The sequence below is a fragment of the Corvus moneduloides genome, chromosome 6 (genome assembly GCF_009650955.1).
Source record: "Corvus moneduloides isolate bCorMon1 chromosome 6, bCorMon1.pri, whole genome shotgun sequence".
Classification (NCBI taxonomy): domain Eukaryota; kingdom Metazoa; phylum Chordata; class Aves; order Passeriformes; family Corvidae; genus Corvus; species Corvus moneduloides.
The window spans coordinates 41,156,268-41,184,061 of record NC_045481.1 but is presented as its reverse complement, the minus strand read 5'-3'; the positions used below and the strand labels follow the sequence as shown (position 1 = coordinate 41,184,061).

The following is a 27,794-nucleotide window of genomic DNA, read 5'->3' as shown; positions in this document are numbered from 1 at the left end:
GAGATCCTTTGTTCTTGTTGTTGATCTTGCATACAAAAATTTTGTTGTGTATGCAACCTAAACTGGAAACTCTTGTAACCTAACTGTGTTAGAAAGTCAAGACTCATTCTTCCAACAGACCTAGCAGTTATTTGGATTAAGAGACAAATTTTGAATAATTTCTCTGCAAATAATGCAGACAAATGGCATCTAGCAAACAAATAGCATTCAGACCCCTCTAAATAATTATAATCCTTCCTCTCTTTTTCTCTAATGCAAAAATTGTCCATTATTTAATGTGGCCAGCCGTGTGGAGAACTGGGGTTGCGTTAATGATGCCCTTCTCCGTGTTCTTGTCTACTGTATTTGATCCTGTAGTCAGCTATAAAATAATGTATGGAGTGACAAGGATGGTATCTTGATTGTATCCAGCTGTCTGGAACAAGTCAAGGGCAAAGAGGCCTTCCATGTAGCCAAGCACCCACTAAAGAATACCAGAAATATTAAAATTTAAGCCAGTTCCTGACAAAGGAAGCTGGTTGGTTAGATCCAAAGCCAGCTGTGAAAGTAGTTAGGTTGTAGTCATATCTACTGAAGTTAACATCGAAAGTTTCATTTTAATCATGCTTGGGTTTAGTTAGAGTTAAAATCTTTTTAAATAGTCATTTGTATTTCTCTATAACAATTATTTTAGTATTCCATTAATGGCCTTTTGCTCTGGGACATGGCTTCTCTGAGTTGTAGGGTCCTTCCACAGCAAGCTTGTGTTTTTTTGTACTTCTTCCTGGCAACTTTTTATTCCAGGAATTTGGACTTAGAAGAATTTAAGTGATCTTTGCCCCACTGAAACTCTACCCTCCCAAAGCAGATGTGTTGCATTTGCTTTCTGTGCAAGCCTGGTTAACAGCATGTCACATTTTTTTTCTCTTCAGGTCTGGCGTGAGTTCCCTGACAGGTTGGTTGGATATCCAGGCCGCCTGCATCTTTGGGACCATGAGATGAACAAATGGAAATACGAATCAGAATGGACCAATGAAGTCTCAATGGTGCTCACTGGGGCAGCCTTTTATCACAAGGTAATATACAACTTGTATTAATGTACAATGTGTACATTAAAAAATATCTATATGTGTTTCTGTCATTGTTCCATCACTTTTTGTGGTGCTGTGATTATGCTCTTTAGAACGGAGAACCAATTGCAAACTTTCCTTGGACCTCTTTCAGTTGCTGTGAAAACCAGTGATTTGTCTCTGCCTCTAAAATAAAATCATTACTTACCTGTATGATCTTACAAAACTCTTGCTAGTTTGCATGACCTGAAAGTACATAGCAAATTTTGCAGTGAATGTAGCTTTGTAGCTAGCAGGTTCAGAAAAGAAAACCAATTTAAACGAAATTTGTGTGCTGGTCAGGAAAGGAATAATTATGCAATTTAGCACCCAAAAATTATTTTCTATCTGCAGTATCATTTAACTGCCTTCAGACAAGAACTGCTGTTCCATAACTGAAATATTTAGTCTTGCAGTTACTGTGTCTGTATTTAAAATTATCTTCTTTCTCTCTCTCTCTTCTCTGCAGTATTTCAACTATCTTTACACCTATAAAATGCCTGGAGACATCAAGAATTGGGTGGATGCGCATATGAATTGTGAAGATATTGCCATGAATTTTCTCGTAGCAAATGTCACTGGCAAATCAGTCATTAAGGTGGGACTTTTCTGTTGGTTATGTTTACATAATTAAAAAACATGAGATACATACTTAAATTTATTCAGTAGGCTTCAATGTATTACTTAATCCTCCTTTTTCTCTCATTTTACCCCAGTATGGTATCTTGTTCTTCTTCCATGGTAGAAAAGCCCCTCTAGTAAAATTTTTATGTTAACTGGGAACAGAGAATTGTTTTTTACCAGCTGTTTCTGGTGGCTATTTTAGCCATGTAGATGAGCTATAAAGAAGATAATTTAAATGACAGCTGTACATATGTGTGTATATGTACATGCCCACATACATATATTTTAACTATTTGAGATCTCTAGAGGAAAGAAATTGCCAACTGTCCACAGCTCACTCTATCATTGCCTGACAACAGCTGATTTATAGGAATGTTAATTGCAAGAACGTTAATTGCAAGATCAGCTTTAAATGAACTTTTTATCCCGGAATTAATTTCCTGACATGTTTCGACACGTTTTCAGGTCTAGACATTCACTCCGTACATTCATTTCAAAGTGTGTCAACTCGGAATGAGATTTAGAGGCCACCAGGCATTACTTCAATTAGCAGGGCCCATTTTCCCATCTGTCCATCATCATTTACTGGGACTGGTGGCTGCATTTCCTGGAAAAGTCTTTAGAAGATAAAGTGTGTACTTTTGCTGAAGCAGTCTTTTGAGCTGTATGAGGGCACAGCAGAGTAATTTGGCACCTCTGTGCGATTCGGAGAGTCTTGCAGAGTTTGCCAGTCGGCCCTTAACCAAAGAGAGCAAAAGAGCGCCGGTTGGATTAACGTTACGGGGAAGTATGGGAAGCTATATTTCATCGCTGTTATGGCTGCAAGAACAAATGGTGTTTATACAGGGACCTTGGCAGTGAGAAAACAGTCATTAAACAGGAATTAAGGAGCTTGTCATCGCCACTTCTTTTCAGTTACAGAAGGAAAAAACCCTCCAAGCCGTTTTTATTGGGCCCCTGTGAATTTTTGCAGTCAGCTGGGCCAGATGGAGCTGAATGGAGGAACAGAGTGGCTTTTTTTTTGTACACCCCCTCTTTTTGAGACAGCTCAGCTTACACTGCAGGCATGTTCAGAGGTATTGCGCTGCTCTCTGTGCAAGGAGATTGATGTCCCTTCTGTTGATATTTGATAATATCTGGCGTGCCTTTCTGCAGGTGACCCCACGAAAGAAGTTCAAATGTCCTGAATGCACAGCAATTGATGGGTTATCACTGGACCAGACACACATGGTGGAAAGGTGAGTGACCACTCTTTATTTCTCTGATTGCCTTGTTCTGATCCCTAGAATCTTATCCTGTGTCTCATTAAATTAGGATCAAAAATGATAATGTTTCTATAAATTACTAATTTTGAAAGAATGTTACATGGATTTGGATTTGATTAGCATAAGTCATTCCTACAATGGGTGATGTGTCACTGAAAAATAGACTACTACGAAAAAGGACTTTAGAAAGGTATAATTTTTAACAGCTTTGCTGTAAAGCTTATAGGACACATATATGAAGTTCAGGTTCTTCACAGTATGGTCAGTAATACCACAGTTCTGTTTGGCATGGAATATGAACTGTAATAAGCATGATTTTTTTTTTTTTTAATCAGATAACTGATATCTTACCAAAGAGTAGAAAGGATATAAATCATTAATAAAAGAATTTGAAGTGATATTTGTACGTTGTCTTTTCTCCAAGGATTGGGAAGCACATAGCTTCCACTAGTGAAGGGCATTTGCTGCACAGTTCCATGTTGCGTTTTTTAACAATGGCAGCATTATCATATTTTTCTGAAAATTTAGTTTTGAAATGAAGTATGCATTTGGAAAGGCACTGAATGCTTATAGTGAAATACTGGAAGTTTGTAAGTATGAGATTTCCATTCCCTGCTTTACAGTAAAAGGGCTTTCTAGCCTTGACCAAGACACCAGGCTTCTCTCTGCCTTGCCTTCTGAATGTGTGAAATAAGGGAAAGTTTCTTCACTTTTGCAAAGCTGTTCAATTCCTGTGGTTGAAATGGGCTATCTGACAATAAATGTACACACTAGTTATTCAGTGGAATTTAACTGAGATTTAGGACCGACAGAGGCATCTCACCTTAGGCATCTTGGGCTGTTGCATCTTTCCTGCAAACTTTGGGAGAAATCATTTGCAGCCATGGAACTGATGGGGTAGATAAGCAGGGGGAGGAAATCACCAGAAGAAACAGACAGTTGGACTTGATGATCTTAAAGGTCTCTTCTAACATTGATGATTCTATGATTCTAAGAGATGACCAAAAAAAATCTGATCTGCATTTAAAATAGGCCACTTCAGATTTGCATGAAGAGGTATAACGTGGTTATCTTACTAGTGATAGAATTTTAACTTTAATTCTAATTTACATAGTGACTAGAATTTTAACAGTGAGCTTTTTTCTGTCCTTCTCTGCAGAACTCAGAAAATTTGAAGTGTTGTATGGGCTTTAATAAGACTGGATTAAAAAAAGGAGTATGCAAGTCAGGAGTAAAACATACCCCATTAAGATGGTAAAAATTACTCTGCAGGAAAATTTGAGAAAAGGGAGGGAAGTCTTGTAGATCTTAAATGTTAGCTGAAAGGGAAGCACAAGAGGTTCCCCCATATCTATCAGTTCTGCACTGGCTTACAGGATGGACTACCTGTAGCCAGTTAAGCTTTCCTATGGTCATAGTAGTAGCACTACCACAACATGTGGGAATTTTGGTTATGAACTAGGTTCTCATTAAGGTAAATGCTATAAAAACAGAAGATGAAAAAGTGCTCTTTGCCTTGAAGTGCATTATGATGCTGGGTAAAGGTCATGTTTCCATGTCTAGAGCAGTTCTTGTATCCTCAGAGTAAAGTGTCATTGACAGTTTATTGAGAACATGTTTAAACAGTTGCCTTGCTTGTCTGTAATTTTGAAAAGTGGAGAATACTGGGTTGTGGGAAGTGTTAGATTGACTGCAAATCCACGTACTTTTATTTGCCCAGCCAAAGAAGTACATGCTGAGATAGAGTCTGAATGCAGGAGAATCTGGAGAGATAGTTTAGGTATATTCAGACTTGATTTTGAAAATCCTTAATATCACACTGATACTGCTTGCTACACCTAATGCCCTCTTGCCCTGTGTTATCATCTGCATTCAATAAAAGGGAGTTATTTGAGAATCTGAAAGGGCTTATTTTTTTGAATCTTCTAAGCTAGATATTAATTTAAAGTGGGTAATAAATGGTAACAACTCCTAGAGCTAATTATCCTAACCTAGCAGTGAGTAAGGCTCCCATATCTATCTGTCTGTCTATCTATAAATACATATATAAATACACTATTTTCAGGGTCACGAGAGGAGCTGAATGGAAAAAAACGCATGCATCAGGGAATCCTTGTCACTATAAAAGAATAACTTTGTACTGATAACTTTACAGTGTTGGGTATCAAGAACAATACCTGAGGTGTCAGGCAAAGAGCCATTATCAGCTTTACTTGCAGCTTCCCCAAGTGCCTGACTCCGTGCTTTTTAGCATTCAGAAATAACAAACAGGTAGTCTGAGCTAATTACTTGCCTGGATATCCAGGGATCAACTTACCATTTGGGAAACAGGCAGTTTATCGGGGTTGTCACGTACGTGTACAACATTTCTGGTTCAGAAATAGCAGAGAGATGCCCAGCAACTGCCTGTTGGTTTTGTAAATGGAAAAGGTTTGAGAAGTCAGTTGTGGAGATCTGTCCAGAAGAGATGTGTAACTAACTGGTTTTGTTGAGCATTTTGACTTGTCCAGCAGAGACAAAGGAAGATGGCACAGTTGAACTCTGTCTCCTATTAAGAAATTTTATTCTTTTAGCAATACACCGAATCATGGGGAAGCCACTCTGCTATTCTTCTCGCTGTGTAATTTCTTTGAAATAAAAAGAAGACTTCAGTCCCCAGGGTTATCGAACTCCATCATTAGAGCACATAAACTGAAGAAAGCTTTGAAGCGAGAATCCTCTTCTTGCCCTAGGTTAGCCTTTACCTCAGGTCACAGAAGAAACTGTAGGAAGGTCTCATAATCCCTGTATTTACAGGTGTTTAAGTAGCAACAAGTTTTCTGCCTTTAGCATCTTGGCATCTGGCTCTCAAAAATGGAGAACTCTGTAAAATGCAGTCTAGAGGGCAACTGCCACTACAGTAAATTTAGCAAAGGGCTGAGCTGCTTCTGTGGCAACAATAACAGCAGTGTTTTATTTAGGACATGTAAGTGTTTGTTAGAGTCAAAATAGGAAGCCATTCCCTTAAGAGGAAAACTGACCAGGTCACAGTTAGCCAAAGGTTGCAGGTACATGGTTACCCTGCCAAAAAGTTAGTTGGATTATAACAGCGAGGAACCTGATTAAGAGAGACCTTAACGAGCACCAAGGTCATCTAAAGGCAATGGGGCTCTCAGTTTCTGAGTTCACACAATTTCTTGTTGAGCTGAGCACAACTGCATGTTGTCAGCAAAGCAAGGGGAAAAAAATAGTTCTTGGAAGCAAACATGCCTCTGTTACTTTGAATTTGCGAAACTATTGACACAACCAAGAGAAACACCTTCCCTCCATATTGAGATGACATTACATTCTCTTGGCTACCTACCTTTCAATGTTTAATGTTCTGGATATGCTTTCTGGTTTATATTGTCCAAAAGTGTCAAGGACTTCAGAATTCAAGTGATTTAGTGCTAGAGATGAAATTTTTGGAAAGAAGTGTCTTTCTTTCAAACATATTTTGTGGCTTGTGCATGACATTTCTTTCCTTTAAAAAAGCATGCTTCTGATCTTTGAATTTGATATTTATTTGTGGAGGACTAACTTCTGCTTCAGCCAGAGTGTTTAGAACATACTAATTTTTCCATTTTTCATTTTTGCCATTTCTTTAACAATGAAATTTTTTCTTGGTGGTTAAAGATACTGTACTGGCATCCTTGAATGGACTTGCCACCAAAATAAGTTTGGCTGTAGAAAGATCCCATCTTGGTATTTTCTCATAAGACCTCATTTTTTATTTGGGAGTGTAACCTCTGGAGGGAAGAGGTCAATTTTGTCTGCCCTATCCATTTAGTTTTGTCTTTTGCTCTGAGGGTGCCACTTAGTTCCGGTTGTGACAATGGCTGGTCTGATGTGGACACCTGCCTAGCAGGCAGCAGGCTGAGATAACGAATTCATTTCACACCGGCCACCAAGCAGCTGTTACATTACAATGTCTTTCAGTCATTACTGGCAAAGGCAGGATTTGAACTAGTAGACTGAAAGTGTTCTTGTATTCCAGAAACCAGTGAAGGCCAACAGCTGTGCAAACTTCTGACACGCACATCTCCCAGGGCATCTACCTCCTTGCCTGTGAAGTTTGTGGGTTTCCTGCCATGAGACTTCTCCAATACACATCATGGATTAGTTAACCACATTTCTTACCAGTAACAGATTATTTAGAAGTCTGACTTTATCTGAAAATCAGATGTATTTAAGGTATCTCACGGTGGGCATCTTGTGGAGGAAACAGAAACTGCTTAATGTTCTGGAGGAAACAGAAACTGCTTAATGTTCTGGAGAAAACACTCAGTTCCTGCTGTCTGCAGGAACTACTGCAGCCTTTCAGTGGCTAAGGTCCAAATCTCTTTCTCTCAATGGTTCCCCTTGTTATTGCAGATATTGAACAGCTACCTGGGTCTTCAGTCCTCACTGATGGCTCCTTTGCTGTTTCAGATGTACTACCCTGGAGCAAATATTACTTGCCACAGGAGTAGAGGCAGTGTCCCACTGTACACAGTTTTGTCTTACACTCTGAATTCCTTTTCGTTTGTTTCTGGTTCCTATGATTTGAATCTGAAGATAAGAAGGTGTGAGGTAGGATGAAGTATGAGAGCATGGAAAGGTAGCAGAAAGTGAAGCATCAGCACTTACCTGTATAAATATTTTATTCAAGTATCACTTCATATGAAGTAGTTTTCTGACACTTTTCTCAGGGCAGAAAATGGCCTGAATTATGACCATTATAGCTTGAAACAGCTATGTGGCTGAGGAAATAATTTTGAAAACTGCTCTTGCTGTCCCATCTACTTGAAAAGAGTGTTTGGGGCAGTGTTGAGCAGTCCCCATCACAGAACTGTCACACTCAGTTGGTGTGATTGACCAGGTCCTGATGAGGAAAATTATCCTGGAGCCATAGTGACGCCCTAACCCTTCGAAGGGGTCCAGAGAGGGTGCAGTGGTTGGCGAGCGAGAGACCTGCTCTGTGACTGGCCTGCAGCACATCAGTCTCTGTAGCTCGGTCAAAGTACACATTTCCTTTTCCATTTTCCTTTTTGAATGGCAAAAGAGATGTCACCGGTTTTCTTGTAGCTCTCTGTGTTATCTGTAAGGAACTGCTATCATGATTCCTGGTATCTGAATTTCTTAAAAGCTGTTTTATACAGCAGGCAGCTAATGTTCGCTGAGCATTGGCTGAGGTGAGATAAGCCAGGTTTTCTCTGCCTTGCTTCCATAGGTACAGTGCCCTTCAGTAAAAGAGTTAAAGGAGCAATGTAAGGGTTAAACATCTGTTTGCTTGTTTTTTGAAGAACATGGCTGTTCCTTTCCACGTTACTGACACCTGATATTATTAAAACTGAAAGAGTCATCAGTGGTCCAGTTTTTTTGTGCTAATGTGATACCTTATTGCTCAATATATCTTTCTTTAGACAAGGAAAATAAACTAGTAAGTTTCTTTCATTTTATAGTTTTAATTCAGCTTCACCTTTAAGTTGTAGTACAATCAGCTCTGCCTATTCTCTGAGGCATGTTTATTTTTTTGTGGGAAAAGATAGAGCTTCTGAAGAAGCCTGAAAAAAGACAGACTTTTTATTTAGAACTCTGTTTTCACAAAGCCTTGGTTTTTGCAAAACCTTCGTTATAAATGAAATTGACCCAACAGTGGCCCTTTAAGAGACATGTTGGCAGTTAATCTGTTCTGGTTTACAGCATGTACATTGCTTTAAGAATGACTGGAATTCTAGGGGGAGGGAGAAGGGAAGCTTTGACCTCCATGTGCACATGTGCTGCTGCCAGCATCCCCTTGCTCGTCTCTGTGATTAAATGGATAAATCAAAGAACACCAGCTTCTTTCCTGTTCTCTCTGCAGTGAGTTTCTCTTTTTATTTATTAGTAGCCAGCATGGCTGAAATGCTTCCGATTGCAAGAGGGAAGGTTTCTACCAGTTATTTTGGTGTGGGAGTTGGTAGCCAGCCCAGTTGTTGGAGTTCTTAATTATACTGCTTTCCTTTTCTCCAGATCTGAATGCATCAATAAGTTTGCCTCTGTCTTTGGGACCATGCCTCTCAAAGTGGTGGAGCATCGTGCTGACCCCGTCCTGTACAAAGATGACTTTCCTGAGAAACTGAAGAGCTTTCCCAATATTGGCAGCTTGTAAGGAGTGAGACAAACCTCAATGAGGAACACGACAGCTGAAAAGGTGCTATGAGGAGTATTAAGGCCCTGGAGACAAAAATCGCTAGAGAGTGGGTTGCATCTGAGGGAGATGGGAATTAATCTTGTCTTCCTTTTACATTACACAAAGTTGTAATTGAAATCTGGACAACTGCTTCTCTGTTGCTCACAGAGGATTGAGTCTATTTGTGGGTTCTCCCAAAAATGTCAAACACACTTTTGTCCAAAGGAGGCTATGTGCCTGGAAGAATAAAACAGAATCTTGCTCTTTGTGGTCTGACTGGCATGACTGAGCTCTTCTATCAAGTGTGCTGCAGGCTCTCTGGTTAGTGAGCATCCATCCATTCCAAGCAACTGTCTGCAATGTAGAGCTGTTCTCTTTTGGGAGGAGTTTATTTCCTCTGTGGCTGGTGGGCCTCTGTCTTTTGAGCTTTAACTGTTTTCTTAAGTAACTGTGTAAGAAATATTTTCTTCTGTAATGTGAGACAAATGTTTATTTTTTTACAACATCACCAACAAAAATCTGTCTGTTTTCACCTAGTTTAAAGAACAAAGCATTTTGTGTTACTTAAATTATTTTGATGGAGATGGAGACACAGCAGCTGGGAGGATAGTCTCCTTCAAAGCAGAGACCTGCAGGACAGAACTGCAATTGCTGCACCTCCTGCAAAAATCTCAGGTTTTCTGCTGCACTCATGCAGAAGACTCTGACTCTGTATCAGAACTAGTTGTATTATGCCGAAAATGATTTGTCTTTAGTCTTCTTACATTCTTCTTACAAACCAGCAATCAGGTTACAGTTTTACATTGTAGCCCTCCATAGGGAAGAAGTATGAAATAAGTTTTTTCCCATCTGAATCCTCTTCAGCAAGAAGCGTACTAATTTATAAAACACCTATATTTGCAGGAATTCCCAGTTTCAGCTTCAATGTGCAGGCAAATGTGTATGTGTAAGACACTGTTGATGCACAATTACAAACTCCTGTAAATTACCATTGTTGGAAAAATGGTTGTGTCTTTGCTTGTAATTAAAGGAACCCATTGCCACAGGCTGGAACATACAGCTTAGGAAGTCTTTTGGAGAAGATTTACATTTCTTAGGAGCATTTGAATAGTTTCTCTGTACTGAAAAGAGCCTGAATGAGAAAACTACATGCAACAAAATTAGAAATAAAGTTGCCTGGACTGTTACTCTTGTCTTTCAATATTAATGAGGGTCCTAAATTGGGCTGAGGAAGCAATCTTTTTTCTAGCTCCACTGATAAAATGTCTGTTACTAGGTAAGTGTGATTTCACTGTCTTTTGAAAGCTCTGTTGCTGCTGGTTACAGACACATTCTACTTGATGGGCTGTTTTTCTGTTACAGTGCAAGCAACCTTATTCCTCAGATTTGCCAAACCCCAAACAATAGGACAAGTGTTAGACATCACAGTTCACCCCCTCTCCTAAGCTGGATACGCAGCAATGACAGAAACCAAATGAAAGTCAGGCTAGAAACAGGAAACATCTGCTCCTATTTGTCTCACCCCCACTAAGACTTATCTTATTGCCCAATGCAGTGGATGTGCTGTGAATGAGAATCATATTGGAACAATAGCTCTGAGGGGATGCTTCACTTCATAACCTCCCTGGGATGTGCCTGTAAACTGTATCATCCGACTCTCTGGGAGTGTTTAATTACTAGTAAATGTTTTTTGCTGCACTCTTTGTTTCATTCCTGAGTTGCTATGGGAGCTAAAAGGATAGCTGTTGCAGTGACAACTGCTGTCTGAACAGTGGCTATCACAAGAGAGAGGAAGGTTTGCTACTCATTATTTCTCCTTTGCAGCCTTTCAGGTTCATTAACACGAACCTTCTTACTGAATCTCTCTGTTGATTTATGTCCTGGTGGTTGAGCATCAGGAGATACCAGCATGTTTGCTTTAAAAGGGTAGCTGTGACAGTGCAGTAGTCACTTCAGTTTTGGCTGTCCTTTTGGAGCTGATCTCAGCTTGGCAGGCCCTAGCAGTTTAACTGAGTTATAACACCTTCTTTACAGAGTTGTGAAGCTGCTGTGATTTCTTGATTCTTTCTCAGTAAGTTTGTTTTGCACAGAGTTGTAAAAGACGCTACGGATTTGAAATAGTTGGTTGAATATTTTTAGATGTAGACAACCAAACCTGCCCTGCTAAGCTGAGCTATAATCTCCAGTCAGTAAAAAGGTAACAGGTCCTTGTGTCTGCATTCAGGAGCATCTGAGTAGTTTCCCCTGACACAAAACGTCCAGTGACCCTTAACAATCATGTTTTATCCTTTGGCCTTTTACAGTTGCTTTTATAGGGCTAGCTCGTTTACAACCCCATTTGTGTCTGTTTAGAGCTGTGGAGAAAATTGGGCAATTGACCATAAAGAAAAATTGTAAAATTGCCTACTTGCCCTCTGCATTTATGATTGTGATGTTCTTGATGCAAAATCTGTAAAGGTAAGATGTAATTCTATGTCTGATTTGGAATGGTTTTATTCTCAATCTTTAAATTAAGACCATTTTTAACTTTTCATTGTATATATGATACCCAAAAAAGCTTAATAATTGTATATTAAAAATTAAAATCAAATGAGTGTTTGTTGTATTTCACTTCTGGAGTGGCACAAGGAAACATGAATTAATTCAGAAGGGAGAATTTCAGTGGCAAGCTTTTTTACTACATAAATCTGTGTTAAACTTGAATATCCACAACGCACTTTGGAAAGATCTGTCAATATTTTGTCTTTCCCATAACTGGAGTTTGATGGTTGTCTTGAAAACAGAAGTTTTCTCTGCATGAATTCATCCCAGTCACCTTTTTGGGGAGTGTAGTTGTTACTTTAATTTTCTGCCAAGATTTGACAATAGCATTTATCTTGGAGAAATATGGAACAGATTTTTTTTTTTTTTTTTTTTTGCAAAGAGATACAGCAGATGTTAAATAACTGTGCTTTTGAGAAGAGAGCTTTGGCTGAGTCACTGAGATTGTGGAATCCAATGTGGTGGCAGCTTTTTGTTTCCAGAAGCACTGCAGCATAGTCCCTGTGGATCATGCCCCAAAAGGGCAGCGTGTGCATGGCACACCTTGCTGCTTGTGCATAGCAAGGGAGGATGTGCTGCAGGGCCTGCCCTGCCAGGCGTGGGGAGTCCTAAGGATACATTTTTAGCATCATCAACTCTTCCTACAATGCATGAGTTTTTCCTTCCTCACCGCTCCATCTTATTACAGGATGTGAAAATTCAGGCCCTAATGTTCCAAATTACTCTCTCCTTCCATCTCCAGCTCCTGCTCTGGAACCTCCTGCCATCCATAATGCTTCTGGTGGTGTGGTTCAAATATGCTTTACTCTAGCAACAAGTTTATCCCTGTTAATTATCCATTCAAGGGCCTTTTAAACTCAAGGACCTTGGAGACACAGATGTCAAAATAATTGTAGGTGGGATTTAAGTGATGCTCAGTACTTCTGACTCATTTTGCTTTTAGGCTGTATTGGTGAGTGTTGAGCATTCTAGGAAGATGCTATCCTGAGACACATGAAAATGGATTTAGGTGGGCAATTTTAATGTAAATATACCTCCAAGATTTGGTATGAGTGCCCTCCATAATAAATGTCTGATACCTTGGGTACTTCTCACAGGTAGAGCATCTTTTGATCAGAAAAGATCTCAGAATGGTTAATGGGTACTGCATAAATCTGTCCAGCCTTCTTACATGGAAGCTGCTCTCACAATTGAAGCATGATACGTGGAAGAAAAACTAAAATCAATGGTGCCAATGAGAAAATGGATATTAAATGCCCTAGCCAGAGATCAGACAGAGTGAGTATGAATTTTTTCATTTTTCTTTTTGAAGATTTGCATATTTCAATTTTACTATGACTGCTGCAATGTATGTTCTTTTGTAAACTAAAATGTAAACTATGTGTAGTTCTTGTAGTCGTGGATATTCTCATTCATTTATGTGAATCAAGAAAGAGAAATTCTGCAAACTTGTGTTTGATTAAGTCTATGCTAGAAAATGAGCCTCCAGTTGGTCCAGTTGCTAACTTCAGTCTGATCCTGAAGAGCTGGAAAGAGCAGAGCAAATCCTGGCCACTATTCCACCTATGCTGCCTTTTCATTTCAATTTTTAGGCTGAAAATAATAATTTCTGTCAAAACCTGCCACACAATGTCAAACACAATACTTTGTAGGATCTGCGAGTCATCCCATGAGCAAGTGGTCACTTCAAACCTCTTGCTAAAATTGGCATGTGACAGAGATAGCATTTGCTTAGCAGAAAATTCAGGTAGAACACTTTTGCTCTACTACTGAGTCATAGGTCCTTAAGTTGTATCTCATGCTGTTGGGAGTGCCTGTAGGATGGTGTAAGTTCTTTTTATGATGCCTGCCACTCCTGTATCTAAGTGCAAGAAATTGAGCTTCAGGGTCCTCCTGTGTGGGTAAGATCAGCCTCTTACCTGCAGCTGCAGATAAGAAAACAGAGAGAGGCAGTCGGATACCCTTCGGAGATGTGTGGGTAAAAACGGGATTCACCACCGGTATCCCAAGCCTGGGATTTAGCAGAGCAGCTACACTTTTGTCTGAATTGTTGTTTGTTTGGAGTTTTGGGTTCCTCATACCAAGGCAGAGGACTGTTAGCCTTGACTTTAGGAATCAGCAGGCTTCAGCAGGCCCTGGCTTGAAGCCATTTCGAGACATTCCTGGTGCACTCTGTGTAATTTCAGCCTGATGGAAATGGCTGTAATGCAGTCCCACCTCTGCTGATCTTCAGGATTCCCCTGTCTGCAGCTTCTTGTGGTTGCTTTGAAAGTGAGTTATGTTTCCCATTAAAGGATAACAGGGACAATCGAGGCAATTAAGTGGACTGGCTTGGAGCTAGCAGCACGAAGGGAGTTTTCCGACTGAAAACAGTGCTGCTCAAAGGTTCTTCCTGCAAGGTTGCCTGTTTGCTGTCTTCATTTGTCTGGAAAAGGATCCAGTAATTGTCCTTCAAATTTCCTTTAGTCACGCTAAATGCCTGTTTACTTGCATAAACAGGAAGTGCTCCTGCTCCAGACAAGCATGACAACTCTGTAGTGGCTATGGACAGAGATCAGGGCAACTGGGTTATGATTTTACTAGGTCTATAAACTTGCATCAGTGCTCAGTACCAGACTCTACGCAGGGGGGATGTTGTGACTAAGAAAATACCAGCCTAATTATTAAGCCACATCTATTAGATTTTTAACCTAAATTTCAGCTGAGGGCGGGCTGGACAAAAGTCAAAGCTGGACCATTTGACCAATGAAGACATGAAGAACTTGGGATATGCAGACCCACATGAGGTTTTCCATGTGTCATTATGAGGTGTGGTTTCTGTTGCACCCTGTGCTTTTAAGGATGAAGCTTATCTCTTCTAGCCCCTCCCCTCCATTCCGTGCAGTGATGGGGACCTGTAAAACTAAAAGCCAAAGCTTGGGACTGACTGAGCAAAGTGCCACTTATGGATATGCAGCTGCTCTGTGTGAACATCTCATGCTCATCCAAGAGATAAGCTCATAATGCCTTGGAAAGATACCTGAGCTTCTCAAGCCACAGGCTGTGTTCCCTCCCATGTGTCCATGTGTATATGTGCCATACACTCAAGAAAACCACTGTTTCTCACCTGCTTGGCTGGCTGTTTGTAAACTTACAGGTCCTTATTTTGTGAAACCTCTCTTTGAAAGCGAGGGCTGGGTCTCAGCTGGGTGCTGGGCACAGTTAGTGCCGGGTGCCTTCAGCTGAGGACTGACGGGAACAATAACTCCTTTGCCACACTTCATACAAACAGGGAGGGGAAAAGGTTTGAAGGAGAAAGGACCGTAAAATGAGATCCAGGAATTCAGCAAGGCTACAGCAAAAGGAGCAGATTGCTAACTCAGAGCATCTGTCTTTGCCCTGTGAGTAAGTTACGAACTGAAAAGCAAGAGAAAGTGGAAGATCCTTTCACAAATAATAAACACTTGTTTGTCTCAGATTAAATGCAACACCTTTACATGTGGGCTCCAGCTGGCTGTAAGTAGATGCACCTTGCATGGCTGTTACCTTCCTTGCCAATGAGAAGATTATTGAACATCCATCTGCTTAAAGGTTAATAACCTGCTTTTAAAAAGAGGAAGAAAAAAGGAAAATCTGTTTAGTTTACAGGAATAAAAAAATTGTTTTTCATTTAAACTGCCCAAACTTTGCCCTGCCTCAAAGTCGTATTCTCCAGCAGAGAAGGAACGCATTAACCTAGGAGCTGTAGCCACATCTCCCAGAGAGAAATTTTTCCATGTGTTTTAAATAACTCCTGTAACTCCTCTAAGAAAGTGTGGCTTCAAGAAAAAAAATGCACATTTCTAATCTGGGTCCTGCCACTTTTTAGTTCTTTGGCATCATTCAGGCCAGGAGCAATTTCTGATGTAAACCCATACAAGCAGGATGTTACTGAAACTGGCTTTAGGCTCTCAACACTCTGAACTCTGCCAACATCTGGAGAATCTGGCTTTGAGTGCTTGGGGAGGGAAGGAATTTTTCTCCTACAAGTGAGAGGAATGGATAAGCTTGCAACAGCACCTGCATTATCCATTTCTTTGTGAGATAGAAAACAGCCATGCACCATCTGAAGCAAGCTGATGCTCCCAGACAACTGATAGAAAGGCCAGAGGGACTCTATGGGTCTTGGCAGGTTGCTGGCAGCCGCTGGGCACCTTCTCAGTTCTGCCAGAACAAGAAGGGCCCTTCCCAGTTCACCCAGCATCTGGGTATAGGGACTTGAACTCTTACTGGTCCCAGTGCTGGTGGGTCTGTGCAGTCAGAAGGAAACAGGTTTGCATCTGAGTTTATTGATGGAGTGCAAGCAACAGAAAGGGCCCTCACAGAACCCAGATTTCCTGCACAGTGGGACAAGAGCTGTGCTCTAGGAACTGCTGGGGCCGAGACAAACCTTTCCCTTTGTGTGGGGACAAGTGAAACTGAGAGGGCTCAGTCTGCCCCACAGCCTAATGAGCGGCTTCTGGCTGCAGGCAGGCACCTCTGCGAAACCCTGCAAAGCCACAGAGGAGGAGAGGGTGGATGAGGCTTGGACACCTCTGCTAAAGTTAGGAGTTAGGAGGGGAGGGAGTGTGATGGCCTGTGGGAATATGGGAAACACTGCCAGCCCCAGATGTCATCTCCTTGGGCTTCAGGAGACCTTGTGCTTGGTGTCCCAAGCATGACTGTGCTGCGGAAAAGGGGTGGTGCCACAGCACAGGGAGCTGGAGAGCTGAGGGTCCCCAGTTCTGTGGCCTCTTGTTGCCAAGTCAGCTTCTCCCTGTGCCAGCTGTGGTTACCTGCTGCCTCATTAAGGACTGCCTGAGAAGGGCTGGGAGACCTGCAGGAGCCCTGTGAGGCTTAAGCTCTGCTGGAAGCAGCAGCTCCAGAGCAGTAAGCAAAGGAGACCATCCTGCTCTCTTCCCTGTGGCCAGGGTGCCCTCTGTGCTGGCTAGTGCAGATGCCAAGCAATGCCAAAGGCACTCCCAGAGGCAGAAAGGCCCCGTTAGCCAGGAGCCGGCTGGCAGGATGCCTCAGTGCCTGGCTGCTGGCTCTTAACCATCTCTTTATACTGGGAGAGGCAGCAGCCCGTGAGCTGCCACCTGTTGTGAATCTACCCCTGGCTAATCCATTCTGGACTGCATCAGCAGTTCAAAAGGGCAGTGTTAGTATTTTTTGCCAGCTTCAATTAACGTGAGATTTTGGAGGCCCCTCTGATCACATTTCATCTGTCATGAGTCAGGAACAAACCAGCCAGATTGCAGTTGAGAGGAGAGAAGAGAAGGAGTTTATTGCAAACCAAAACAACAACAACAGTGTTTGTGCCCCCTTGGCCAGGGTGGGTGGGAAGCAGGGACCTTCCCAGTGATGCCACTCCTTTCAAAACCTGGAAAAACAAAAATTGGTGACTGGAAATTCCAGCCCTTCACCTCCCAAAAAAAAAAAAAAAAAAAAAAAAGTTGCAAGTGCAATAACTTACTTCAAAAAAAGTTAAAAAGAATCAAGCTGCAAGACTGTTTGTTCTTTTTTAATATTCCACTGTAATGAACTGGTAATACATGGTTGCATAGGCAATAACATTGCATGGCACAAACCTCACGTGGCAACATTTTAAATGATTTTTTTTATTCTTTTTTTTTCCTGAACATTTTTAAAACTTTTTATTTTTTTTATATGTTCTACCCCAGGCCATCAAGCTAAAGAGAAAAAAAAAAAAAAGGTAGCGTTTATACAAGGTTACAATATTTTACAACAAAAAACAATAATATTGATTGAGGTTTGTTTTCTTTCTTTCTCCCAGTCTCTCGTTCAAACACTGCACACCTAAACTGATATATTATTATACATTGAAAACTGTCCTTCAAAATCAGTAGTATAAAAGTCCTAGCTCTACCTACCTACCTAGCTATGTGGGGGAGTGGGGAACCATGTTACCAGCAAAGAGTTAAGGGGGTATAAGGCTGCTCCCTCGCCTCCTCCCCGCTCCCTTCGGGAAACTGCAAAGGGCTGAATGACTTTCCATCCGATTCCACCCCCTTCCCATTTGGGTTTAATTTCTCCCTCGGTCTGTTTGCTTTTTGCTGTGTCAGTCAGAGCAGCAAAATAAACACGGGGCTCTGCCTCTGCTTGATTATTTTTCAATCCTTTTCCAAGAAACTACCTTTTTGCCTCAGTTTGTTTGGAGAGCGTTTTACAACGTGCTGCCCAGTCTGAGTGTACTCTGGGAGTCAGGGGAACGCGCCTCCCCACCCCAAAACAGCTCCACTGCAGGAGGGAGCCAGCAGGCAGCCCTGCTCGGCAGCACACGCGGTACGCCTGGTCCCCTCGGCTGATGGGGCAGGTGAAGCCACGTGTGCTGCAGCTCTGCGACCTCACGTGTGACACATTGTCACCGCGTGTGGCCTTCCCTAGCACCCTCCCCACGCTCACGGCTCGGGCCAGGTGTGGTCCGGCAAGGACATGTGATCCGGCAGGGATGCGCGTTCCGGCAGGGATGGACACCGGCTCACGCTCTGCCGTGGGCTCTAGAGGAGAGGGAGGGTGGTTCTCTTTTTTTCTCTCTGTCTTGGTCTTCCCCCCTGTAGGCTCTGCCCAGGTAGGTGCTGGGGCGGTGGGACCTGAACCGGGCAGCATCTTCCGGAGGAGGCAGCCGGAGCCTGGCTGGAGAGCCCGCTGGGAGCGCGGGCGGGCGGGCGGCACTGCTGGCGGTAGGTGACGTGCCAGGGGGCTGACCTGGCCCCTCTCCAGGAGCTTGTTGAGGCACAGCCCTTAGAGTTTGGACCCTGCAGGGCCCAGCAAGCCCGAGCCTGGTTCCCCAATGGTTTGCAATTGCTACCAAAGCACTAACTACTGCTTGTAGGCAAGAAGTGCCTGCGAGTACTTGGCAGCGAGTGGTGCCCAAACACTTTTAAGCCAGTGCCAGGAACCCATGCTGCTCTCACTATTTGCATCCTCCTGGTCTTAAAGCTCTGGGACATCTCTGGGGTTCCCAACCACGGGCAACATAAGGCAGCCCCCTTGTAGGATACCTGCTGCATAGCCAGGGCCAGGACTGCTTGGGAGAAACGTTTTGCTACCTCCGTGAGGCTGGAGAGAGCAGCTGGGTGAGGATGCCACTGTGGGCATGGCAGGTGTTGGGACGGCTGACGCTTCTGAGACATTTTGGTGGTGGATGGGGACAAAGCTTGCAGCTTTGAAGGCAAGTCCAAGCCAGGGAATTGTGACTCAATGTATAGACAGGAGTAAAATACTAAATAAGAAATAAATAGAAAAGAAAGTCATAAATAGAGTTGAAAGGTATTAAAATAACAATAATAATAATTAAAAAAGGTATCATTGTAGTAACTTGAGATTGCAAGAACAGCACTGACCCTGTGACCCTTAAGAAATGCAGTAGCTGCAGGCTGGCTAGGTTAAGATACATATATATATATATACAAGTATATATATATATTTATACAGTTTTTCATGTTAATTTAACAGCTAGTTTAAAAAACCCTTTTAAATTAATTTTAAAAATGTATGTAAATACATATGCATGTAGCTTAAAAACTACCAGAACAACTGCTTTTGAAGATTTGGGAGGGGCACTCCTTCCAGCATTACCCACAAGTGTGGGTGCAAGGGACTGTGCCAGAATGGCAGCAGCACCCGGAGAGGAGAGGCAGAGCGCAATGAGCAGTGGGGCTGCCTGCAGCTGGAGGTGGGAAGGGAGCCCTGCAGAAGGAGGTCCAGGGAACAACATTCCCTTGCCTCATGGTGTTTTCAGGCAGGCTGAGGGCTGGGCACACGCAGTGGTGTTTAAATTAGACTGAGTCCAACATGTGCTTTCCACATGAATTTTAAGGCGAGAGAAAGTGGGGGCCAAGCTTCTCTAAATGCCAAGTCTGCTGCCAGGAGACTCTCCTCTCTCTCTCTAACAAGACAGGGATACAGCACTTAATCCACTGGGCTGTTAAACAGCTCAGATGAAATACTGGCCCTGTGGAAGCTGTGAGGAAAAGCTACCCTTTAACTTCAGTAGGGAATGCAGCTAAGCTCTTGAATAGATACAGCCCTCCACTGGAGCCGCCTTCAGAACTTGGAGGCTAAGTGAGACCTGTCCCCATATGCCTGCCTGCCCCACTGCCCTCTCCTCAGCTCTGCTTGTTGCTAGTTTGCCTTGTCAGCAATGGTACTGGTCTGTTCAGGCAGCAGCCCTCCACAGATTGCCTGCTGACAGTGGGAAGCATCAAGATCCCCAGTGTACCTGGGAAAAGGCTCTCAATGTTGTGCTCAGCTGCCTGCACAAAATCTGATAGACAAATTGCCTCCTGCCACCAGTCCCTCAGTGGTTGGGAAGCTCAGTGGCTTCTGGGGTACCCAGTGGGGTATACACCTCCAACTGGTCAGCATGATCCTGCCTGGTTCAGTGATCAGCATCACTTTCAGCATCTAAGCTACCATGCCCGAGGCCTCAGCTGAATGTTTAGGCTGGGATGTAAATCCTGGCTGCTTGTGATGGGAGAGGCCCTGCTTATGCAGATGGTGTAGTGAAATGCATGCTGGCTCCCCGTGCGTAGCAGGGAAGGCATCTCTTAGCATTTCTGAGGAGAGAAAAGAAAGAGTACTACTGGTGTTTTCTTATTCCAGTAAATATAGTATTTTTGACCTAGCAATGGTGTATCATTAAGGTCATGTATGACAGTCTAGGCACTATGGAAATACTTGTATGGCTCATTAACCTGAAGCCTGACATTTGATTGTAGCTTATTTGGAATCTTTTCCAAGACCACTAGATATTCCTGGACCTTAAACTACAAGATCACCTAACGCTGAGCATGAGGAAAGAGGGCAGGGTGACAAACCAGTTTTTATGGGAGTAGTATCCCATAGCTCCCTTGCGAATCTCAGATGGCTACCCCAGCTCAAGCCCAGCCTGCATAGCCACACTGTGTGGGTGGTAGTGCTCAGCTGGCTTCCAGCTTCTCCTTGGCGCTATTTCAGCAGGGTAAAAGGATGTTCCAAAGTTATTCCAAGCACTATGATCATTGAGAAACTTGTAATATGTTTAGCCTTGAAAAGGAGATCTTATTTAACAGCTCTGTGCAGGTAAGAGCACTGGGAGGGAAAAGCAGAGAGGCACATTGGTTTGGACAAACCAGGGAAGTTTTGGTCTCTCCTGTTTCCTCTGCAAAGTGAAGAGGATCTGAGGTGGCTGGAGATGGGCAGCATCACCTCATCCTCCCTTGAGCCCCTTCCCAGCCTGTTCCCTTTGCTGTCCCCTGTGCAGAGATGCTCACAGCCATTGTGTGGAACAGGGCACTGGGGTGGAGGGCTGAGGGGAGCCTGTCATTGCACATGTCTGACCCCACAATGAAGTGTATGAGGAATCTGGTGGCCTTGTGCCACTGTGGCTGTATGCGAGGGCTTGAGCTCTTTCTTAGAGCAGTCTTTCTGGGGACTTGTGGATTTACATAGCCATTGTGCTTTCCTGCCAGAGCTGCTGTCTCTAAATTGAGGTTAATAATTCCCGACCCAGTGAAAGCCAGAGGAAACCTTTTCCTGTACCACCATGCTTGTGAGCCTCAATATAGACCACGACGAGGGAAAGCAAAGCCCAGGCACTCCCTGGGGCAGTGAGCCATGCTGGGAAGTTTTTGTCTGCTGGGGTGTATGTCAGTCTGGATCACCAGAGGGCTGGCAAAGACTCTCAGTGTGATAACAACGAGCCACGGTGGGCAGAGGGGCATCCCCTTCACAGGCCTCTCTGTGCTTCACCTCGGAGTACGAGATGGAGAGGGAGCAAGGTAGAAGGGTGGGCTAATGTTGCCTTTTTCTCTAGCTTTGGTTATCTTCCTAGCCTTGGTCCCCGCTCAGCTGTGGGAAGTTGCAGCTCCTGCTAAAACGATGTTAGCAGTGTGAGAAATGTCTCTTTGCTGGTGCCAGAGTCCCCATCCAGTGCCCTGCCCAGGGCAGAATATGTGCGTGTGAGTGCGTGTGGGGGCAGGTGTGGGATGGGACAAGCTGCTGAAAGGCCGGTGGGCTCTTGCTCTTTGGCAAGGCAGATCTGGTGTCAGAAAAAATAGCAGGAAGAAAAAATGCCCAGGTTATTGGGGAGGTGGCAGTGAGAAGGGATGCATCCCATCCCAGATCTTGATGGAAGAGGTGCTGCTCCATAGCCTCCCTCTCCCTGCCTGATCCCAGGAAGCCGGGAGCTGCCACGTTCATGCTGGAAACACTCCACTTACATTAACATATGTACTTTATATGCCTAGGGTAGCTAAAAGTGCTGCATTCAGATCCCCGAGGAGGCAACTGCTGTCTGGAGTCCAAGCGGATGGATGTTTTGGGCTGTCCCCATGCGCTCTCTCCGTGTCTCGCGGGCACTGGGCTGCAGCCCTGTCATGTCGCCCAGGAGATCGCGGCGCTGTGCTCCTTTGCTTTCATCCTCAGGGCAGCGATGCTGGAGGTCTTGCGGTCCGGCTCGCTGTTCAGCTCGTAGCCATTGAGGCTGGGGCTCATCCCGGCTGTGCCGAAGAGGCCACTCATGTGAGTCTGTCCCACGTGGCTGCCGGGCGCGGAGACTCCAAGGAACTCGGAGACGCCGCCGGCCGCATGGGGGTGAGCATGGGGGGACATGCAGGAGGGCACCGTCTCGCAGGGGACGACGCAGGCAGGCACAGGGGAGGCGGCTCCATTGTTGCCAATCCAGGAGGGGTTCTGGATCTGGGGGTGGGAAAAGAAGCGTCAGGGCTGCCCCGTGCAGGGCACGTTGGGCAGCTGGCCTGGGAGAATGGAGTGTGTCCAGCCCCAGCCTGGCAGGGCAGCCTAGTGGAGGGGCAGCTAGGGAGACGGGCATGGAGTTTGCCGGCCCCTGCCAGCTGCACAGCCAGCAAATCCACTCCAAAACCTTTATGCCAGCCTGGACAGGGGCAGGGAGTGCAGCAGCGTAACTCACAGGGAGGAGGATTGTGCTCCTCCTCTGCCACAGCACCTGTTCATCTATTCCTCTCCCAGACACTTCTCTCACTTTTTTTATACCATGAGCACTTTTCTCAGCACAGGAAACTCTATGTCATCCATGGTGTTTCTGTGGTCCCACTCATTACAGAGGGATCAGGCAGAATGGGTTGCTGTGAGGCTGCTGATCCGCCTGCCTTCTCCAGCTCCCGGCAGCTTTGCCTAGGCAGGGGCTATTTTATAACTGCACAGACATGCCTGTCGGAGCTGAGCTGCCCACAGCCCCCAGCACATTCATTGTCCCTCTTCATTGCCCCTCTCCCCCAGCAATGCCCATCGAGGCAGCATCACCCACCCTGCTGCAGAGCAGAGCCCTGCAAGGCCACCTCGAGAGACCATCTGGGATCCTGCAGTGTCACTCATAAAACGACATTGCAGAAGAAGAGAGGAGGGCTCAGTGTTTGCCGGTGGGAATAGGTGTGCTGCAGGAGGGCGCACATGGGCTTGCAAGTTGAAAGTGGGGAGGAGGTGAGCAACTGGCTGGAGCAAGAGAGCAAAGGGCCCTTCATCCCACTGCCCCTTTCCACTGCTCTCCCATTGGCCCTCTCTGATCTCTTACCTCCTGCAAACTGCTTTTCAAATTTTTGATCTCTTGTGCGGGGAGAGGAGGGCAGTATGGAGGGAGAGAGCAGTGTAAGTTACAAAGGCAAGAGAAGGACATGCTGAAAAGGCTGCTGAGAGTGTTCTCTGCTTGGAAAGCTGTTTTGGCATCTCAGCTGTTTCAAAAGGGCTTCTTGTTCAGTTTATGGGAGATGCCAAGCAGGAGAGAGGTCAAACGCTCCCGGCTTGGCTGCAGGGTAGCATTGGTGCAGCACTGGCTGGGGAAGCAGCTGACAGACAGGGTGTCAGGGAGGGAGGACTTCCAGCAGATCTGTGAGGACAGTCAGATTCAGGGCATCATGCTTGCAGAATTGTGCCCTTGGGCAAATTCTGGGTGGTGGGAAGAGGAGTGCAGGATGGAGGGAGTGCTTTCTGGGGCACAGCCTAGCCCTGGAGCTAGCAAACCCCGGTCTGCCTGGCATCATCTGAAGTTTTGTGAAACTGGGGCTGGCCCAGTGTTTAGGAGGCTATTGTGCTGACAGGTTTTCCAAGACAGGAAGCTAAGGAGAGGAGGCAGCCCTGTGACTTGCTTCTGGGGTCAGGGCAGGAACAGTTTCAACAGGACTCAGAAGCAGCCCCAGGTACCCCAACCAAGTTGCTCCCTCCCTTCCTTTGGAGCATAAATCTGCAACTCCCTTGGGAAGCATCCCCAGATGTCACCAAGTGTGCTGTGGGTACCACAGCCCATCACTGGGAGACGGCTGTGGGAATTTGCCAGGGGAAAAATGCTTTTATCCAACCACTATGCCCAAGGGGCATGGAAACCAGACATGGTAACAGGAAGCCTCTCTTTCTCTATTCTTCTTTAGGCATGAATTAGCCTTTTGGATCTTTTTCAAAGCAGCGGAAAGTTGGTGGGCAGCAGCACATGTGATAGGATGTGCTGGGCAGGGCGACCTGTGCCCAAGGGTGCTGCTCTATGTCACACAGCGCTGGGCTTGGTACCTGCTTTAAAGATGGCTGCTCTGGGCCAAGGCATGAGGGAGCCAAGCAGGACACCTGCCTAAAACACTGCCAGCCTTTCAGTGCCTGACAATATCCCGATGTCCTTGCAGCCTTGCCTAAGGGTGGGTGGATGTACCTGAGAAGCGAAGCATGACTTGGGGAGGACTGGGACCAGAGGCAGGGTGTCCAGCAAGCCCTGTGCCCAGACAGGGGAATGCACTCACCTGGGCATAGTTCTCAGCACGGGTGAGCAGGGGCAGCTCATAGGCGGTGGAGAAGTGGGTCCGGACCTGCTGCATCTGACCGAACCGCTCCCGCTTGCGCCATTTCGCTCGCCGGTTCTGAAACCACACCTGGGGAGAGGCGACAGCAGGGCTGTGAGCAAGGGGAGCCTGGTAGGGATGAGCTGTTTCCAGGAGAGGGGCAGAAACTGTGGGATGGAGGGCAGGACAGCTGCGTAGGGAGGGCATGGTGTAAATGTACCAAGTGGCTGGTAGCCCGGCAGCCCTGAGGAGCCCACCAGAGGGCAGGGCCTCACCAGGTGGGTGGTTTTGTATAGCGTGGAGATGGGCACTGCTCCGCACAAAAGCTCTGCAGGGGAGACACAGTCCTTCCCTGCTTCTCTCGAGGGTCTGGGGCCAACCTGTGCTGCTGGAAAGGGTGCACTCCAAGCGAAAGGGGATGCCCATCTTCTGGTGCGCTGCCTCTCTGGGGACATTCCCAGCTTCTGCCTCCCACAGCCTGATTTTCCCTGGGATAGCCCATCTTCCTCTCACCCCTAGATCTGTGTTACCCAGGCTCTGCCTGCAGCTCTCCCACTGTCAGCCAGTCTCAGACAAGACATGTGAATACATCCATGTGTGCTGCTGCCAGGCTGGAAACAGCGGTGATGGGGCTTTCCCCAAGCCTAATCCTGGCTATGATGATGCCATTGATGGCAGCGTGCGTTTCTCACCAAGCTCTCTCATTTCTCTTAACCGCAACAAGAAATAAAAAGCTGGACACCCCTTCCCTCCTTAGCTGCAGGAAAGGACAGGTGCCCTTCTACAGCATCCTTTGCTTTACACTGAGTATTCTTTGCAGGGTTTGCAACTCTTTGCTTCACCAGGCTGCTCAAATCCCTTCAAGGCAAAGACCAAAACTCTGTTTCTGTTCTTATTTTTACTGGCTTGACATCAGTGTGGATTATTGCACTGTTGTCAGCACCATTGCTCCTGATTTGCATCAGCGTAAGAGAGATCAGAGCCTGGCCCAGTGTCTTCAAAGCCTCTTGGAGCTCGTGAGTCAGGGAAACACATCAATCAAGAGCTGCTTTGAAGGCACTGAGAGATGAGGGCGATCACCAGGGGCTGGGTTGTGCAGGTCACGCCAGTGCATGAAAGGAGCAGTCCTAGAGGCTCTCGGCTCTGCTTCGAGTTTTACACGGTGACTTGCGGTGGGGGGCAGAGGGGGTACTGCTGACAAGCAGCTTGGCCCTTCCCACGCCTGGCCGTGGGGCAGCTTCGCTGCTTGCGAGGAACCCAGGGGAAGCAGATGCCAGGTAGGAAGCTCGTGTCTTTGGATGACAGCAGGGCAAGCTAGGTGCTTGGCACAGGTGGGATGGCAGGACAACTTTTGCAGAGGCAGGAGAGCCATGGCACCTGTAGCCTGAATCAGTGCAGTTAGAAGCTGCTACTGGGAGAGATAAGGGGCCTGGGTTTCTGGTCTGAGCTGACCTTCCTGCTTGTGCTGGAAGAGTTGTTTCAGGCTCTCCTGCTTCAGTTTCCACCTTCCACCATGTAGGCAGCCTGGTGCTGGTCTCTCACAGCCAGGCCTGTGGTATGAGTAGGCAGCTGAGGGTCTGGCCGTGCACTGTGGTCTGCTTGGGGCAGGGAGCCAATAATGCAGCTGCCAGGCATGTGCTCCCCATGGGGGCTGTGGATAGCATAGGATTTAGTGCCCTGCCCCACGGCCATGGCAATGCCACTGGCATGGGCCATCCACAAGCTGGCCAGAGTAGCCATATCCAAAGCAGCAACCTGCTATCAACCCCCTACCCCAAATCAAAAACCCTGTGAGTGTTTTCAGTAGGTGCAAAAAGCATCAGCAGAAATGTCCTAACATTATCCCAGCTGGGCACACGCTGCACATGCAGAGCGTCCTACTGGAGCAGGTTTGATGCCTCAGGCATCTCTCTGTTTTTCTTCTACCTCTTCTTGGCACAACCACTCCAGCCCAGCTGCAGGCCAGTCCCAGGGCTGGCTTGGATCACGCTGTTTTGATCTGCAGATTCAAAGTTAGCGGTGGTGACCTGGTTCCTCCTCAGGCGGAGGAGGCCCCGCTGTGCACAGAGGGGTGGAGAACAGGTAGGGAGCAGAGTGCAGAGTGCTGGCTGTGCACGAGGCTGGGATGAACATATGCCAGGCATACGCGGCCCTTCCCTGTGTGGTGAAGGCACCGGCAGCCTTGCCTGCCTGAGCATCCTGCCTGAGCAGCGCGCCTGAGCTCAGGCCCCCCCAGCAGTGTGTGGCTCTGCAGTGTGACCTCCAAAGCCATCAGTGCAGGGTCTGTGCCCTCGGTTTCCCAGGACAGCACAAGAGCTGCCTTGACAGAGCAGAGTGACGTCTTGGCCTCTGCTCTAACACATTTATGCATTGGATTGAACAGAGCAAAGTGGCTTAAACTGGCAGTTCCCAAATTGCCATGTGGCTGGTGGGCTGGGAGGATGTGGCAAGTCATTGCATTAGACTGAAGAAGAAGAGTGTCTTCAGTCCAATTGTTGGTGTTACAGGCACCAGAGACACTCCGAGAGCTGACGGTGAGCTCTGAAGCACTTGTGGCAAGGTTTGGACCACTTTTTAAAGTTCTTCTTTCTCCTCTGGTCCAAATCCTTATTGGCTGCTTGGTATCTTGCAGTTGGGTTTCTCCAGACCTCCACAGTGCTCCCAGGAAAACAAGACAGGCATGGCAATGTATAATGTGAAAATGTCAGCAAAAAACCCCAACTAATCCTCAGTATTTCCACAGTCTTAGAAGACACCTGCTTTTAAAAAGCAAATCTAAACCCAAACAGAAGTTCATTTTCCTTTCATTGCCTGTCACTCCTTGTCAAGAGCGGCTGTTGTGGGGTGGGGATGTGACAGCGGAGGTTGCAGTGGCTGGTGCAGCATGTCCTGTGGGGTCAGGGTGGATACTTCGTGCAGGGGCCAGCACTCGCTGTGGGCTGAATCTCAGTGTTAACAATTAGAGTGGGAGTGTACGGTAATGTCACCTATCTGACTCCTGCAGCCAATGCTTTGGTAAGCCCTGATGTACCAAGTCAGCCCTGTAAAAATCTACAGAGCAGAGACAGTTTCATGTCTCCATAAACATCAGGTGGTACCTAAATCCATATGCATACACAGCCGATGTGCTGTTGGGGGTGGAGAAGCCAGAAGTGGCCTGAGACAAAGCAAGGAGGCTCCTGCTCACTCTCTTGCTTACCCTTGCATCCAGTGGGCACTGCCAGTCTGCCCCTGCCACCAAGCCCCATGTGCCCTGCACAGCGCACAGGTGGATGGCTCAGTTGGGACCTCAGCCAGGCCA

At 45.8% G+C, this 27,794-nt stretch overlaps 2 protein-coding genes across 5 annotated transcripts in view; one reads left to right on the top strand and one right to left on the bottom strand.

Annotated features, from left to right (window-relative positions):
* The window catches only part of EXT2 (exostosin glycosyltransferase 2), a 73,409-nt gene extending 61,670 nt beyond the window's left edge, over positions 1–11,739 (top strand). For all 3 annotated transcript variants that reach the window (XM_032111664.1, XM_032111662.1, XM_032111663.1), the window contains 4 exons: positions 912–1,055; positions 1,558–1,686; positions 2,868–2,950; positions 8,990–11,739. In XM_032111664.1, coding sequence (XP_031967555.1) covers positions 912–1,055; positions 1,558–1,686; positions 2,868–2,950; positions 8,990–9,128 — 495 coding nt within the window. In that variant the 3' untranslated portion in view covers positions 9,129–11,739. The remainder of the gene's footprint in view (positions 1–911; positions 1,056–1,557; positions 1,687–2,867; positions 2,951–8,989) is intronic.
* Positions 11,740–16,942: 5,203 nt separating this feature from the next.
* Positions 16,943–27,794, bottom strand: part of ALX4 (ALX homeobox 4) — a 44,830-nt gene continuing 33,978 nt past the window's right edge. For both annotated transcript variants that reach the window (XM_032112558.1, XM_032112559.1), the window contains 2 exons: positions 24,455–24,583; positions 16,943–22,391 (listed from right to left, as the gene is read on the bottom strand). In XM_032112558.1, coding sequence (XP_031968449.1) covers positions 22,068–22,391; positions 24,455–24,583 — 453 coding nt within the window. In that variant the 3' untranslated portion in view covers positions 16,943–22,067. The remainder of the gene's footprint in view (positions 22,392–24,454; positions 24,584–27,794) is intronic.